The 18,089-nt window shown below is 46.6% G+C and overlaps 1 protein-coding gene across 1 annotated transcript in view; it reads left to right on the top strand.

The window, feature by feature from the left end:
• LOC106000893 (cytochrome P450 2A3-like) overlaps positions 1-9,323 on the top strand; it is an 11,155-nt gene extending 1,832 nt beyond the window's left edge. The window contains exons 2-9 of the mRNA XM_013036103.1: positions 168-330; positions 2,193-2,342; positions 2,816-2,976; positions 3,287-3,463; positions 5,655-5,799; positions 6,196-6,383; positions 7,450-7,591; positions 8,919-9,323. Coding sequence (XP_012891557.1) covers positions 168-330; positions 2,193-2,342; positions 2,816-2,976; positions 3,287-3,463; positions 5,655-5,799; positions 6,196-6,383; positions 7,450-7,591; positions 8,919-9,100 — 1,308 coding nt within the window. The 3' untranslated portion in view covers positions 9,101-9,323. The remainder of the gene's footprint in view (positions 1-167; positions 331-2,192; positions 2,343-2,815; positions 2,977-3,286; positions 3,464-5,654; positions 5,800-6,195; positions 6,384-7,449; positions 7,592-8,918) is intronic.
• Positions 9,324-18,089: the final 8,766 nt, after the last annotated feature.

The raw sequence follows: 18,089 nt of genomic DNA on the forward strand, positions 1-18,089 counted from the left end.
AGAGAAAGAAAAGAAAGAAAGCCAAGCAAGAACATGAGGCGTTGAGTTCAAGGTCCAGTAGCAGCATGCCTGCGTGCATGCCCACACAGGACATAGGTCAGAACTGACTTCTGGGGGGACACGGCCTGTGAGCCAAAGCAATCTCCACTCCCTTCATGCCCCTTCAGATCGGTGAGCGCTATGGCCCCGTGTTCACCATCCACCTGGGGATCCGCCGGGTCGTGGTGCTGTGTGGGTATCAAACTGTGAAGGAGGCGCTGGTGGATCAGGCGGAGGAATTCAGCGGGCGAGGCCAGCAGGCCACTTTTAACATGCTCTTCAACGACTATGGTGAGGGAGCCATCACTGGTGGACAGTGTAGCCAAAGCCTCCTAATGGCCTCGTTTTGCCCTGTTCTCCGCTGGTGTCTCTCTGTCCATCTCTGTGCCCATCCAAGGTCTTCTTGTGCATCCCATTTTCTCCCTGTCTCTACCTCTGTCTCTTTCTCTCACACTAGGTATCTTTTCTTTCTTAGAAACTCTTGAGAAACCATGTCAGCTCTGGTAGCTCATGCCGGTAGTCTGAGCTACTGGGTTTCAGAATCACAGTCCAAAGCCAACCAAATCCAAGATTGTTATCTCCAATGAACCAGAAAAAAAAAACCCCACAGAAATGGAGCTGTGACTCAAGTAGTAAAGCAATAGTTGTGAATAGATAAAGCTGATAGGACTCAGGCCCTAAGTTTGAGCTGAGAAGTGGCACAAAATGTTTAAAAATAAGAAGAAGAGGAAGAAGAAGGACAGGAAGGAGGAGAAGGAGGAGGAGCAGGAGGAGGAGGAGGAGGAAGAGGAGGAGGATACAGGAGGAGGAGGAGGAGGAGGAGGAAAGAACTTTTTGAGAGCCTCCCTATTGAAATCTAGCTTTTTCCTCCTTTTCCTCATGTTTTTGTGTTTTGGTCATGCTCAGATTCTCTATTTCCCCAAAATTCTTTGTCCCTTCCCCCTTTTCTCCTCCTGAATCTCATGCAAAATCATCTTGAATGTTCCCATACTTCGATTTCCCAGAAATTACCTCTCCTCTTCCCAGACTTTCTCTGGGTCCTCTTCTCTGATTTCTGCTTCTTGTCCAACTCAGTATGGAAAATGTCACACACTTTGTACTTGTGCCAGATCTCTACCATCTTAGCCCCTTCTTTGCCTCTTCCCTTCCTTCTTCCCTTCCCTTTCTGCACTGGAGTAGCTCTGAATCTCTCTTACTACTTCTGTCTCACCTGCCTGCCTTCCTCCTCCTCCTCCTCCTCCTTCTTCAGCTCTCTCTGTCTCTGTCTCTCTCTCGTGTGTGTGTGTGTGTATATGTGTGTGGGTGTGGGTGTGGGGTGGGGTGGGGGTGTGTGTGTGCGTGTGTAGGTACTGGTGCTTGAACTCAGGGCCTGGGTGCTGTCGCTCAGGTTGTTTTGTTTTCCCACTCAGAGATGGCACTCTAACACTAGAACCACATCTCCACACTAGCTTTTTTTTGGGGGGGTCTGGTTGTGGGGCCTGAACTCTGGGCCTGGGCGCTGTCCTTCAGCTCTTCAGCTCAAGGCTAGCACTCTACCACTTGAGCCACAGTGCCAATTCCGGCTTTTTTCTTATGTGGTGCTGAGGATTCGAACCCAGGGCCTCAAGCATGCAAGGCAAGTGCTCTACCACTGAGCCACCTTCCCAGCCCATCCACGCTAGCTTTTTGCTGGTACATTGGACAAAAGAGTCTCACAGGCTCTACTGCCCAAGCTGGCTTTGAACCACGATCCTCAGATCTCATCCTCCTGAGTATCCAGGATGCCTGGTGTTGAGCCACTGGCACCCAGCCTTCTAGCTTGCCTTTCCATGTCTCTCTTCTTTTTGACTTCTCCCCACTCAGGCACTTTTTCTGTGTGGGTCTGAGACTGGCTCTACATTTTTAACTCTTCTTTGTGCTCTTTTCTTCTCCCCTCTCTTCCTGTCTCTTCCTCTCCCCTCCTCTCCTCTCTCTTCTTTTGTCTCCCCTTCCCTATCTTCCTCCATCCTCCCTTTCCCTCCTCCCCCTCTTCCTCCCCCTCTTCTTCCTCTGTCTCCCTCCCCCCCACCTTTGCCCCTCTTCCTCTCAGGCCCCCTCACTCAGAGGGGGTGGGTGGCCCCCCATGCCCCCCAGTCCCCCCACCCCATGACACACACACACACAACCTCTTCCAGGCGTAGCTTTGAGCAATGGGGAGCGCGCCAAGCAGATGCGGCGCTTCGCCATCTCCACGCTGCGGGACTTTGGCATGGGCAAGCGGGGCATCGAGGAGCGCATCCAGGAGGAGGCAGGCTTCCTCATCAAGACCTTGCGGGGTACCCAAGGTGAGCCACGGCCAGGGCAAGGGGGGGGTCTCCTGACTTGTTGGGCGAAAGGGAAACAAAACATTGTGACTGCACATATGGGGCTCACAACCAGGCCTGCGCTGCACTGGGAGGCCTGGAACTTGGGGTCAGAAGTTTGGTGGTCCTGAAATGCTCGACTGACACAGCCCACCAAGGTGACTTTTTTTTTCTTTTGTCAGTCTTGGGGCTTGAACTCTGGGCCTGGGCTCTGTCCCTCAGCTCTACAGCTCAAGGCAAGCACTCTACCACTTGAGTCACAGCACCACTTCTAGTTTTTTGAGTGGTTTATTGGAGATAAGCATCTCATGGACTTTCTTGCCCAGGCTGTTTTGAACCATGATCCTCAGATCTCAGCCTCCTAAGTAGCTAGGATGACAGGCGTGAGCCACCAATGCCCTCCTGGCTTCAAGTTGACTGTTCTCATCTTTCCTTAACCCTGACCACCCCTCCAGGTGCCTTTGTTGACCCTACCTACTACCTGAGCCAAACTGTCTCCAATGTCATCAGCTCCCTGATGTTTGGGAACCGCTTTGACTATGAGGACAAAGAGTTACAGTGCCTGCTAAAGATGATGATGGTGATCCACGCATTTTCAGTTTCTCCTGTGGGCCAGGTGACCAGTGCCCGCTCCGCCTACTGTATGCACCACCATGCCTGTCTAATGGCTTGAACTCAGGGCCTGGGCACAGTTCTTGAGCTTTTTCACTCAAGGTAGTGCTCTACCACTTGAACCACAGCACCACTTCTGGCTTTTCAGTGATTCATCGGAGATACCAGTCTCACAGACTTTCCTGCCCTGGGCTGGCTTTGAACCACAAGTCTTCAGATCTCAGCCTTCTGAGTAGCTGGGATGCCAGGCGTGAGCCACCAGCGCCCATTTTAATTGTCTTTCTTTCGTATCTCCTCTTCTTCCCACCCTCCAGATCTATGACATGTTCTATTCCATCATGAAACACTTTCCAGGGCCACAGAGAAAGATCATTAAAAGCATTCGGGGACTAGAGGACTTCATAATCAAGAAGGTGGAACAGAACCAGCGCACCCTGGACCCCAACTCCCCACGAGACTTCATCGACTCCTTCCTCATCCGCATGCAGGAGGTACTGCCAATAGCATCCCCTGGGCGGTGGGGGGGCAGGGAGAACTAGGAAAGAAGGAAGCCAAGAAGGAGGAAATCAGGCTAGGGAGTGTAGAGGAGAAAGGCCCAATCAAGTGTGGCCCTGTGCTAATCATCCTCACCGTCCCTCTCATAATTAAACATGCTGGTTCCAGGTGCCACTGACTCACACCTGTCATCCTAGCCACTCAGGAGGCTGAGATCTGGGGATCATGGTGCAAAGCTAGTCTGGGCAGGAAAGTCTGTGAGATTTCTATCTCCAATGAACCACCAAAAAGCCAGAAGTAGAGCTGCAGCTTAAGTGGTAGAGCGCCAGCCTTGAGCAAAACCACTAAAGGATCATGCCCAAGCTCTGAGATGAAGCCCCAGTATCTACACACACACACACACACACACACACACACACACACACAACTTTCATCTACTAAGCCCTTACTATAGGACATGGGCAAGCAAACCCTCACAAGAACCATGTTTACAAGACACCACCGTGTGCATGGTGTTATTTTAGTTTTCTTTCTTTTTCTTTCTTTCTTTCTTTCTTTCTTTCTTTCTTTCTTTCTTTCCTTCTTTCTTTCTTTTGTATGTGTGAGTGCCATACTGAGGCTTGAACTCTGGGCCTGGATGCTGTCCAACTTTTCCACTCAAAGCTAGTGTCCTGCCACTTGAACCATAGCTCCACTTCCGACTTTCATTCATTATTTTTTGCTGATTAAGTGGAGATAGGAGTTTTATTAATAGTACTTTCCTTGCCTGGGCTGGCTTGGAACTGAAACCCTCCAGATCACAGCCTCCTGAGTAGGTAGGATGACAGATGTGAGCCACAGCACCTGGCCTCATGTTAGCTCTTGACCCCAGTTTTACAGAGGAAGAATGTACAGCCCAGAGACGCGAATGCCTTCCCTAGGCATACCCGGAGGAAAGCATGAACCCTAGCTCCTCCCAACTCTATGGCTCTAAGCCTTTTAGGCTCCATTCTGTCTTCTATTTCTTGATATCAGATACACCTGGGGGCCAGGTGGCCTGGCTTCACAGGTGACCTGACATGGGAGGCTCACACCCTAATCTGTATGACAGTCTCCCATCTGGGAAAAAAACAAAAGTTGAGGATTTATGAAATCTGATGGTTAAAGGATTTGGAAACGTTTCAAGGTACTTAAAGGAGTCAGATGCTATCACTGAAAGTTCTCTCTCAGAGAATGTGTCTCTATGTCATCCTCACGGTGACATACCTGCCCTTCTTTTACCTAGGCCCTCCCTTGCTTTCTAAATACTCTGACCATTTAGAGTAACAACAGCCAGGCATCAGTGGCTCATGCCTATAATTTCAGCTACTCAGGAGGCTGAGTTTCAAGGGTCATGGTTCAAAGCCAGAAGGGGCAGGAAAAGCTGTGAGACTTTTATCTCCAGTTAACCAACAAAACAGAACAGAATAGAACTGGAGCTGTGGAGTATTAACCTTTGAGCACAAAAGCTCAAGGTCAATGCTCAGGCCCTGAATTCAAACCCTTGCACTGGCACAAAAACAACTGACCAGGAAAAAAAAACAAAGAGTAACAACCAAAGGACAAAGGACAGATATTTGGGGTTTGTTTGTTTTTGTCAGTGGTGGGGCTTGAGCTTGGGCCTGGGTGCTGTCCCTGAGCTCTTCAGCTCAAGGCAAGCGCTTTACCAATTGAGCCACAGCACAATTTCCAGTGTTTGATGATTAATTGGAGCTAAGGGTCTCACAGACTTTCCTGACCAGGCTGGCTGTGAACCATGATCCTCAGATCTAAGCCTCCTGAGTAGCCAGGATTACAGGTGTAAGCCACCAGCACCTGGCAGGACAGGTAGATTGAGCTTGGCAGAAAAGCACAGCCAGGAGCCAGGACAGTGGAGCAAGCCTGGCAGATCTAGAATTCATCTTTCTAAGGATCATGGTTCAAAGCCAGCCCAAATAGGAAAGTCCATGAAACTCAGATCTCCAATGAACCACCAAAAAAGCCAGAAGGGGACTTATGATTCAAGTGATCGAGAGCAGGCAGTGAGCAAGAAGGAAAATCAGGGACAGTGGCCAGGCCCCAGGACACACACACAGACACAAACACACACACACACACACACACACCATCAGAATGAACCCAAGATGGTAGTTGATAGACAGATTCAAGCTGAGGTCTCTCTTCCTGCAGGAGAAGAAGAAAAACCCCAACACAGAGTTCTCTATGAAGAACCTGGTGGTGTCAGTACTGAGTCTCTTCTTTGCAGGCTCCGAAACAGTCAGCTTCACGCTCCATTATGGCTTCCTGCTGCTCCTGAAACATCCAGAGGTGGAGGGTAAGGCTGAAGGACAACAGGAAGCCGGGGACTCCTTCCGTAGGCTCTCCAAACTTCTCTGACACCGGGGCATGCCCACAGCATTGATCCTCAGACATGCCCTGCTTTGCATAGTTAGGGATTTTAAGTTGTCAAAATGGCACACGTTTCTGGTCAATCAGAGATCTAGGTTGAAAATCGAAACCAGGTGCTGCTGGCTCCTGTGTGTAATCCCAGCTTACTCGGGAGGCTGAGATCTGAGGATCATGATTCGAAGCCAGCCCAGGCAGGACAGTGTGAGACTCTTTATCTCCAGTGAACCACCTAAAAGCCAAAATTGGTGCTGTGGCTCACGCGGTAGGGCTCTCTTTGGACTCTCGACCGTGCACTTCTAAACACACACCCCTTCTGCGTCAGCCAAAGTCCATGAAGAGATTGACCGGGTGATCGGAAGGAACCGGCAGCCTCAGTTTGAGGACCGCCACAAGATGCCCTACACAGAGGCAGTGATCTACGAAACCCAGAGATTCGCCAGCCTTGCCCCCATGGGCGTCCCTCGCCAGGTCACCAAGGACACCAGATTCCGAGGCTTCTTCCTCCCTAAGGTGCACACCTCCCCACTCCCTGGGACCCCAGAACGAATTTCCACCTGCAGGTTTCAAACCCTCACTCCATTTTCTCACCCAACAATTCCTGACCCTCCATGTCACCCCAGCGGTCGCTCTCAGACTCATCCTGCTATTCTCTCCCCCCAACACCATCTGAATGTCTCAAGGGGGATTTGACCCACTGGTTCCCAACTCCCTGTCTTGAGACAGGTAACCCTCCTAGTCCAGTCCCCCTCAAAAAAAAATTCCTACCTTGAAAGACACCAGCTGCAACTGGGTTCCAGGGCTCACCTCTGTAATCCCAGCTACTCAGGAGGCCAAGATCTGAGGATGGCAGTTCCAAGCCAGCCAGGGCTGGAACACCCATGAGACTCGGATCTCCACTTAACCAGCAAATAGCCAGAAGTGGAGCTGTGGCTCAAAGTGGTAGAGCACTCACATTGAGAAAAAAGCTCAGAGACAGCACCTAGGCCCTGAGTTCAGGCCTCAGTACTGGCATCAAAAGAAAAGCCAGGACTGGGCATTGGTGGTTCATGTCTATAATCCCAGCTACTCAGGAAGCTGAGATCTGAGGATCATGGTTCAAAGCCAGCCCGGGCAGAAAAGTCCATAAGACACTTACCTCCAATGCATCACCAGAAAACCAGAAATGGAGCTGTGGCTCAAATGGTAGAAGTCTAACCTTGTGTGAAAAAGCGCAGGGACAGTGCCCAGTCTCTGAGCTCAGGCCCCAGGACCAGTGCACCTGTGAACACACACACACACACACACACAGAGCATGTGCCAAGTGAGGTACCAGACCTTCTGTTTCAAGAGATCCAGACCTAATATTTCTCATTCGTCTGCCTCAAGGACATAGCAATCCTGCTCCTCCAAGTTCCCTCCCTCATGGACCCCCGCCCAGCTCCAGTGGCTGCTTCTGTTTCTCTTCACCTGGGTCTCTGCAACTTCCCACCCTCCCACCATCTCTAGTAGAGTCTCTGCCTTGAGCACACTAATCATTTCATCTTCCTAATCAAATCTCCCTTTCTCTTCCTCCTCCTCCTCTTCCTCCTTTTTTCAGGGTACTGAAGTGTTCCCCATGCTGGGCTCTGTACTGAATGACCCCAAGTTCTTCCCCAACCCTAGAGATTTCAACCCTCACCACTTCCTGGATGACAAGGGACAGTTGAAGAAGAGTGATGCTTTTATTCCCTTTTCCATCGGTGAGTGTCCAGTGTTTGCCACCAGGCCATGGCCCACAGCAAAGGGGTCAACTGTATAGGCCAGCCCCCTCTCTGAGCTACAGCCTCATTAATACCTTTCTCCGGCTTGGAAGTTCCTCTTGCAGCCAACTAGGAGAATCACAAATAAGTGTAAAGTGCCAAGCATTTATATCCAGAACAAAAGTAATGTGCAAACCCCTTTCAGAGATGGGCAGGGATCCGGGGAGGGATCAAGGGTCAGTTAGTCAGGCTGGGAAGGTGGCTCAGTGGTAGAGTGCTTGCCTTGCATGCATGAGGCCTTGGGTTCGATTCCTCAGCACCACATAAGCAAAAAGAAAACAGTTGGAAGTGGCACTGTGGCTCAAGTGGTAGAGCGCTAGCCTTGAGCTGAATTGCTGAGGGACAGTGCCCAGGCCCAGAGTTCAGGCCCCACAACTGGACCAAAAAAAAAAAAAAAGGGTCAGTTAGTCATCAGTCTTTCCAAAGACACAACCAATTCTTCCAGCTCTTTGAAAGGGGATGGGATCTGGGTGCTGATGGCTCACACTGGTCACCCCAGCTCCTCAGGAGGCTGAGATCTGAGGATGGTGGTTCAAAGCCAGCTGGAGGAGGAAAGTCCATAAGACTCTTATCTCCAATGAACCACTGAGAGCCAGAAGTAAAGGTGTGGCTCAAGTGGTAGATTGCAAGATTTGAGAGGGGAAAAAAAGCTAAGGAAAAGTACCAAGGTTCTGAGTTCAAGACCCAGGACTGACACAAGAGAAAAGCAAGAAAGAGAAGGGGTGAGGGAGGGAGCGTGCGTGCCTAGTATGCAGGAAGCCCTGGGTTCGATTCCTCAGCACCACATACACAGAAAAGGCCAGAAGTGACACTGTGGCTCAAGTGGTAGAGTGCTAACCTAAAGCAAAAGAAGCTCAGGGACAGTGCCCAGGCCCTGAGTTCAAGCCCCAGGACTGGCAAACAAACAAAAAAAGGACAAGAAGAGAAGAGCGAGGGAGGGAGAGAAAGCAGGAATAAAAGGAAGGAAGGAAGAAAAGGAAGGAAGAAAAGAGGGAGGGAGGGAGGGACATGGTAGCACAGTGGTCTTATTTGAGTGTATTTTGGATACAGGTGTCTAGATTTCCCATTGCTCCAGCTTGGCATGGACCACCCCATCTCTTATATGAGGGACTCTGGGCTCAGAGAGACTTAGAACCTTCATGGAAAGTCTCTCCGAGACTTAGAGCCCCCTCCCCTCCTCTATGGAATGCAGCTGGAGGCTCCATATTGAAACTAGGCCCCAGGGAGTTGCCTTCACCCCTGCTCTCCTCCCTCTTCTCCTCTGCAGGAAAGCGGTACTGCCTGGGAGAAGGCCTGGCTAAAATGGAGCTCTTTCTCTTCCTCACCACCATCTTGCAGAACTTCCGCTTCAAGTCCCCAAAGGCTCCCCAGGACATCACAGTGGACCCTGATTCCTTAGGCTTTACCAGAATCGTACCGAAATACACCTTGGGTTTTCTGCCTCTCTGAGCCAGGCTTGTGCCCAGGAAGGAAGTGTGGATGTGGTTGGGGGAAAATAGAGGGCAGAGAGTGGACCAGATGCATAGGAGAGGAAGAAAGAATAAGAGTGAGAAGGGGAGGGATAAATGAGAACGCTGGAAGAGATGACCTTGATCTAGGTATATTTTATTCATAAACTGCTTTGTCAAATGGCAGCTCCTCTGTACAACTACTTAAAGATAATTTTTAAAGAGTAAAGAATAAAAAGAAAACATACCTTGAAAAGGAACAGAAGAGGGAGAATGTATTCTATTGAGGAAGAATATCAATAATTATAGATAGTAATAATAATAAATAATACTAATAATAGATACAAGAAGCTACTACTAATAATAATAGATATTTTTCATCATGCAACTCAGCTCTATGCTACAAATAGCTTATGATCCTCTCACTTGAGTGTTTGCAACCCATGCGAAGTGTTCCAGCCTGCTTTAAAAGAAACAAAGCTGCCAGGCGCTGATGGCTCACACCTGTCATCCTGGCTACTCAGGAAGCTGAGATCCGAGGATCACAGTTCAAAGGCAGCCCTGGCAGAGAAGTCCATGAAACTCCAATGAACAAGCAAAAGGCCAGAGGTATTTTAATGATAATGAAAAAATGTTATGAAGTTGGGCATTGGATCCACAAACCATGTGAATATAAAAGTTATTAAATCATACATATTAAGTTTGTAAATTGTATGATATATGAATTATAGCTCAATAAAACTTTTTTAAAGTGGGAAAAAAGCCAGAGATGGAAGTGTGGCTTAAGTGGTAGAGCACTAGCCTTGAGGAAAAGAGCCAAGCAATAGCTGAGGCCTTGAGTTGAAGACTGTGTACTAGAACACACACACACACACACACACACACACACACACACACACACACACACATTTCAAAACAGAACAGGACATGATGAAAACAAGCACATAAAACAAAACTCAGAATTTCATTAGCTCCCTGGGAGATATAGACAAATTGATCAATCGATAGATCAATAGATAGATATCCCAACTATATATTAGTCATTGCTACATATTATATACTATACTATATGTAATAATATACAATGTATATCATTTTAATATAGCATAATTTACATTAAATATATAATTTGTGTAATATAATAATATGTTATATTTAATAAATATATTATACTAAAACATAAAATATATTACATATACTAGAATATATTTATACTATATGATAGTATATAGTATCATAGCATATAATACATACTACATAATAGTATATGCTATATAATAGCATGTATAGTATACTATTATATGCTGTACAATATATTATATATAGCATGTTATACATTATTTTATAATGTTATTATAGAATCTAATATAAAATATAATACATATATTTATAGATAGAATATGTAATTGTGTGATTTTTTATATATATTAATTACATATACACACATTATATACAGTGGGCACTGGTGGCTCACACCTGTAATCCTAGCTACTAAGGAGTCTGAGATCTGATGACAGTTCAAAGCCTGTCCTGGCAGGAAAGTCTATGACACTTATCTCCAATAAACTACCAGAAAACTGGAAGTGGCGCTGTGGCTCAAGTGGTAGAGCGCTAGCCTTGAGCTGAAGAGCTGAGGAACAGCGCCCAGGCCCAGAGTTCAAGGCCCATGACTCACACACACACACACACACACACACATACACACACACACTACCTATAATACACCACAAAATGCTGTAATATAGCAAAAACTCCACGATACAGAATTATATATGCATATGTATATATACATATACACATATACATATATATATTTAAACCCATGCTACAATGAAGCCACAAGAAGTGACCCGTCATATGGTGAGGGAAGTCTGTATTTATCCCCTCAGTGGCTAAGTCTTGGTCTACTTGTCTTAGTTTTTCTGGAACTCAGAACACAACCTCCAGAACAGACTTCTAGGCCCTCATAGCTCCCACCAAACATGCAGCTTCTCCTCTGAGGTTTCCCCCCACTCCCCCCAAATCTCTCTCCTTCTATTGTAGTCCTTGTCTTGCCTAGTGTGCTTTCTAGTCTGAAGGCTAATTTTAAAAGGTAAATAGCAACAGTTATCCTAACAAGAAGCCAGGCACCCGGTGGTTCACGTCTGTCATTCTAGCTACTCAGGAGGCTGAGATCTGAGAATACAGATTCAAAGCCAATGTCAAGAAAATCCATGAGACTCTTATCTCCAAAGAACCACCAGAAAACCAGAAGTGGCACTGTGGCTCAAAGTGGTAGAATGTTAGCCTTGAGCTAAAGAGCTCAGAGACAGCACCCAGGCCCTGAGTTCCAACCCCATGACTGAAAAGAGAAAAAGAAGATATTTTAACATGAAATAAGAAGTAGGAAAGGGGGGCGATCCCCTTTCCTGTGAAACAGGAAAGTATACAGTATTCAGATTAAAAAAAAAAGTCTAGCCAGGCACTATAATCCTAGCTACTCAGGAGGCTGAGATCTGAGTATTAAGATTCAAAGCCAACCCAAGCAGGAAAGCCTGTGGGACTCTTATCTCCAATTAACCTCCAGAAAACTGGAAGTGGGGCTATGGCTCAAAATGGTAGAGTGCTAGCTTTGAGCAAAAGAACTCAGGGACAATGCCAATAGAGACTTGGGTAAGGATGTAATTTTAACTTCTTATATAATATTGAAACTTATACAATTTAAGTACATGTCTAATTTTCACCTTGTGGCAATATATTTTTATTTTTATTTTTTTGGGTCCGGTCGTGGGGCCTGAACTCTGGGCCTGGGCGCTGTCCCTCAGCTCTTCACCTCAAGGCTAGCACTCTACCACTTGAGCCACAGTGTCACTTCTGGCTTTTTTCTTTTTGCTTATGTGGTGCTGAGGAATCAAACTCAGGGCTTCAGTCATGCAAGGCAAGCACTCTACCACTGAGCCACCTTCCCAGCCCAACCTTGTGGCAATATAAAGGGAAGGATTCCTATAGTGTTAGACTGAAGATTCCTGGTTCACTGATTTAGACAAAGATTTTTTGCCATGGACCGGCTCTGTCGGGACAATGGAGGACACCTAGGGGAGGAACTGGAATAGGAGTGGATGCTGAGTGCAATTTAATGCAGAGGATAACAAACTTTTATAGCAAAAGTCTTCATGAGAAAGGGCAAAAGGTTACACAATCTTGCTGCAGGGCTTCATTCTTGGGTGGTCACCAGCTGGTCGCCTGATAGGCACTTGTTTCCGACTTATTTCTAAGAAATACAATGGGTTTCGATGTTTGTCACCAATAACTATTACCTATTTTTATAGAGGCCTTAACTGTCCCATAAGATCTTTCCTGTTCCTTCTTTAATAGTAAGCACCAAGGAGGCCTAGATCTAGCAAGTCTCTTAGTAAATAAAAGAGAGTAGCAGGAAATTCTTTTTCCTAAGTAGTTCTCTCAGCAATTGCCATACATTCTTTCTGTTCTAGCCGCACCTACAGCTTCTTGTAAATCTCTTACAAACAATTCCTTCTGCTGAAGTGGCGTCGTGAAACCCCCAATACTTTTATATTTGCTTATGACTTGTCTACTAGCCTCCATAAGAGGGGTTTCCAGGGTAGCACTTAACTCTGGTGAGTTAGTCATATTTTTAAGACACTCATCAGATGTTGGAGTCGTCAACACTCTTAAGAAAGAGCTTTGAATAAGGGAACGTTGACAATGAGTAAGTACAATGAGCAGCAGAAACAGTAAAAGATTAATAGGCACACTTATACAGTGAAGAAAAGAAAAGCAGGGACAGAAACACATCTTTCCCAGGGGCTTGCCAGCCTTTCCAGGAGGTAGGCCTCTTTGAAGCCCCATTCTCTGAGGTAGACTTCGGTGAAGTCCCATTCTCAGAGATAGGTCTCTTTGAAGCCCCATTCTCAGGTCTGAAAGCTGGTTTCCCATGCTAAGCAGACTCCACTGGAGTAGGCGTGGCAATTTTTGACTTTTTTTTTTTTATGTCAGTCTTGGAGCTTGAACTCAGGGCTTGGGCTCTATTCCTGAACTCCTTTGCTCAAGGCTAGCACTTTACCACTTTGAGCCCCAACTCCACTTCTGGTTTTCTGGTGGTTTCACAGACTTTCCTGCCCAGGCAGGCTTTGAACCATGATCCTCAGATCTCAGCCTCCTGAGCAGTAGGATTATAGGTGTGAGTATCCAGTACCTGGCTTCAGACAAAGAATTTGGAGACAGAACTTTACCTTGGTTTTTCTTTTTGTCTTTTTCTTTTTTGGGGCTTGAACTCAGGGCCTGGGCACTGTCTCTGAGCTTCTTTTGCTCAAGGTGAGTACTCTACCACTTGAGCCACAGCACCACTTCTGGCTTTTCTGTGTATGTGGCACTGAGGGATTGAACCCAGGGCTTCATGCACGCTACCACTAAGCCACATTCCCAGCCCCTTGCCTTGGTTTTTCTACAATCCTTCAGTGCATCACTGCCACTGCTACTGCGACAATCATTATTGTCAGCTTGCAGGAGAGAAAAAAATCAGTGTCCAGAGGCACTGCTGACAGCTTCGGGCCTGAGCCCCATGAGCCTGGCTCTCTCCAGAGCTTTCCAGTTCTAAAGACAGACCAGGGGAGTCAGTGCAAAGTAACTGAATCTCTTGGGCCTTGTGTGTATGTCATAATATGGCAGAATAAACAACTCTCAAATACTTCCAGATTTTCAATGGGTACTGGCTGCTTTCACTGCCTGGTGGGACAAGGAAACAGGAGAGGAGCCATTAGTGTCACTTGTCATGTTTCACCACAAACAAGGTCATATAGCACAGTACACCATCCCTGAACACTGGAGCAAACAGGGAACCTTAGACATACACCGTGTTCTACTCATGGCAGAAAGGGGCATTGAATCTTTGTAGGCTGTCCAGAATGGTAAGAATAAAGAAGAAAAGGGGAGGGGAGGGAAGGGGTGGAGAGGAAGGAAGGAAGCAAGCAAGTAAGCAAGCCGAGTGCTGGTGGCTTACTCCTGTAATCCTAGCTACTCAGGAGGCTGAGATCTGAAGATCACAGTTCAAAGACAGCCTGGGCAGAAGAATCCACGTGACTCTTATCACCAATTAACCACCAGAGAATTAGAAGTGGAGCTGGTGCTCAAAGTGGTAGAACACTAGCCTTGAGCAAAAGAGCTCAAGGCTCAGAGTTCAAGCTCCATGACTGACAAAGAAGGAGGAGGAGGAGGAGGAAGAGGGAAAGAATGAAAGAAAGAAAGGAAGGGAAGGAGGGAGGGAGGGAGGGAGAGAGGGAGGAAGAAAGGAAGGAAGGAAGGAAGGAAGGAAAAAAAGGAAAAAAGAAAGCTGGGCACCAGTGTTTCACACCTATATTCCTAGCTACTCAGGAGACTGAGATCTAAGGATTGCAGTTTGAAGCCAACCGAGGCAGACAAGTCCCTGTAGAGACTCTTCTCCCCAACAAACCACTCAAAAACTGGAAGTGGGGCTGTGGCTCAAGTGGCAGAATGCTAGCCCTTGCACACAAAGAGGCTCAGGGGCAGTGCCCAGGCACTGAGTTCAATCCCCACAACCAACAAAAAGAAAGAAAGGAAAGAAAGTAAGTCAGGCACCTCTGATTTATTTCTATAATCCCAGCTACTCAGGAAGTTGAGGAGGAGAAGAAGAAAGACAAATAGGAAGGAGAAAGTATTAAAAAATGCTCTGGCATTGCAATAATCCTCATTACACAATTTAAAAATAAATCATTATTGAGCTGGAAACTATTTTCTTGGAGGAAACTAAATCCATTCAAGATGTTCATAATTTTTGTCATCCAATAAACTCATTTTGTTATCTTGACCACGGAAGAACAATGTTTTCTCAGAAATTTTTATGAGGAAGTTGGCCATATCAATATTCTGTTTATCCTTCCTAGTATCCAGAAGAGATTTTTCACTGCAAAGTGGTCTCAATTTTTATTTAACTTTGTGTATCTTTGTGTATGTGTCTGTGTCTGTATGGGTATGTGTGTGTGTATGTCTGTGTGCTGGTCCTGGGGCAGGAATCAGGACCTGGGCGCTATCCCTGAGCTTTTTTGCTCAAAGCTAGTGCTCTACCACTTGAACCACATCTCCATTTCTGGCTTTTTGGTAGTTCGTTGGAGATAAGAATCTCACTGACTTTCTTGCCCAAGCTGGCTTAGAAATACGATCTTCAGATCTCAGCCTACTGAGTGACTAGGGTAACAAGTGCCAGCCACAGAATTTTGCAGGCTGTCTTTAGGTTTTGCCTCTGTTTTGAGAATACTTCTCAACTCATTCAATTCTCAACATGCCATCCTGATACCAAAACCCTCACAGATAGTGAGTACCTGTACTCCCAGCACTCAGGAGGCCGAGGCAGGAGTATGGAAAGTTCTAGTTCCATAGTGAGAATTTTTCTCAATGATCAACAAAAAACTCCAGCTATTGAACATTTTTGTATTTAACTTTTTTATTGTTATGATAAAGGTGATATACACAGGGGTTATAATTACATAAGTCAGGTAATGAGTACATTTCTTTTTTCTTTTTCTTTTGTTCAGTCAGTCATGGGGCTTGAACTCCGAGCCTGGTCATTGTCCTTGAGACATTTTTTTTGCTCAAGGCTACTGCTCTACCACTTTGAGTCCACAGAGCCAAAAGAGATAAGAGCATGACTCAATTGTGGTGGTTAATTGGAGATAAGAGTCTCACAGACTTTCCTGACCCAGTTAGCTTCAACACCATGATCCTCAAATCTCAGCCTCCTGAGTAGCTAGGATTACAGGTGTGAGCCACAGGTGCCCGGCTTTGGACAGTGTCACCCATTTTCTTGTTCTCTCAGATTTTTCCTCCCACCCCCACCCACAAGTTGTAGAATTCTTTTCCCACGTAGTATCTAGTGAGTATCATTGATGCATCTATTTTACATTAAATTTTTTCCACAAGAGAAAAGGATGAAGATTCACAAATCCCAATGCTGCTTCAGATTTAGCACTGTAGAAGTGAATAGTAGCCCAAGGGATAGACAGCAACTTCAGTGGGTGTGGAGGAGAAACATTGAGGGGTGGATTCAAAAGACAATACAAAGCCGTGAATGGTAGTGCACACCTGTAAACTCAACTCCACGGAAGGAAGAGGTAGGAGGATCATGGTCTAAGATCTAAAATTTAAAAAAAAATAGAAGCCCAGCCTGAAAAACAAACAAAAAGCCAAAAGAGATGAGAGCATGATTCAAGTGGTAGAGCTCTGGCCTAGAAAACGCAAGACCCTGAGTTCAAATCTTACTACCAACATAAACAGCAACCAAAAGAATAAAAAAGCAGAGCGCCAAGATGATCCATTCAAAGCACTAATTAGAGGTCTTATTCTTATTTACAGAGTGGCCTGCGGTTCTCACCATGGAGAGAAAATGGAGCGTTTCCAAGGTGTGTCAGAAATGAGACCAGCTGTGAATTTGGTTTACATAAGGCATTAAGAAGTTCTGGGCTCAGAATAAAGGTCAGATTCCTACAGGACCATGAACAACAAGGGCAACCTGTATCAGCACTTTACAAAACAGTCAGCTAGCAGGTCATGGGGAGGGCAAGGCATTCGAGTCTTTTCTTTGTGTCTGTGTGTATGCCAGTCTGGAGCCTTGAAATCTGGGCCTGGGCGTGATCCCTGAACTTTGGAGCTCAAGGCTAGCACTCTACTATTTGAGCCACAGTGCCATTTCTAGGTTTTTTTTGATGGTTCACTGTAGATAAGAACCTCACGGGGGCTGGGAAGATGGCTCAGTGGTAGAGTGCTTGCCTTGCATGCATGAGGACCTAGGTTCGGTTCCTTAGCATCCTATAAACCGAAAAAGCCGGAAGTGGTACTGCAGCTCAAGTGGTAGCGTGCTAGCCTTGAGCTGAAGAGCTGAGGGACAGTGCCCAGGCCCAGAGTTCAGGCCTCATCACACACACACACACACACACACACACAAAGAATCTCACGGACTTTCCTGCCTGGGCTGGCCTTAAACATCAATCCTCAGATCTCTGCCTCAAATTCCATGGCTTTTGATTGCAGAAAGAAAGCCTGGGCCTTTTGAGGTGTAGCTCAGTGGTAAGTTATGTGCTTACCATGTGGGCCTGATCCTCAGCAAGAAGAAGAAAGGAGAAGGAAGAAGGGAAGGAGGAGGAGGAAAAGAGGAAGAACAAGAGGAGGAGAAGGTAGAGAAGGAGGAGGAGGAAGAGGAGAAAGAAGAAGCTGGTGAAGATGAAGGAAAAGGCGAGCTGGGTGAGCTACGGTTGCACACGCCACTCCATCCTTGGCATTTTTACCTTCTCACAGGCTCAATTCTTCATCCCAGTCTCATGGGCCAGCAGGAAAGTTGGGGTCTCTGCCAAGTCCTTTTCCTCAGCTTTACAAAACACTGCAAACGAACTCCACACCTACAGTAAACACAGGTGCGCAATACAGGACCTAAACTCACCTTTCTGAAGCTTGCCCCCAAAGCTTCCCTTCCCAGGATACCATCCCCACAAACATGGGCTTGGTGGAGCCCACCAGGAGTCCTGATGATTGACTGATTCCCTTGGGTGGCCTTGGGACAGAGAAACAACTTTCCAGTGGTTGTGGTTTCGTGGTTGTCGTTGCTCATGGCGGTGGTGTTCTGAGACTGGGTTGTGTTGGCCCACCATCCTCCTGCTTTGGCCTCATCAGTGCTGGGATTATAGGTGTGTACTACCATCTTCAGCTTAACATTCAGTTTTCTTTTTAAAGGGCCCCAGGGTCCCCCTGGTGTAGTGGTTGTACATCAAAGCCTTCCAGTTCTGTGGGAGCTTTCAGTGTCCAAGTCCTCCAAACCCTGTTCTGTGGAGACAAATCTACCATCTGCCCTCCCTCCACAGGAACCAATGCAGCCCATAATAGGCCCACCAAGAGCTGAGGTGAACTCAGGAAGAGCGCTCGCTAGAATGTGTAAGACCCTGGAATTGATCCTTAGCAATATATGTAACCATTGTGGTCATTATTAATCT

This window comes from Dipodomys ordii, unplaced genomic scaffold (genome assembly GCF_000151885.1).
Source record: "Dipodomys ordii isolate 6190 unplaced genomic scaffold, Dord_2.0 Scaffold249, whole genome shotgun sequence".
NCBI lineage: Eukaryota > Metazoa > Chordata > Mammalia > Rodentia > Heteromyidae > Dipodomys > Dipodomys ordii.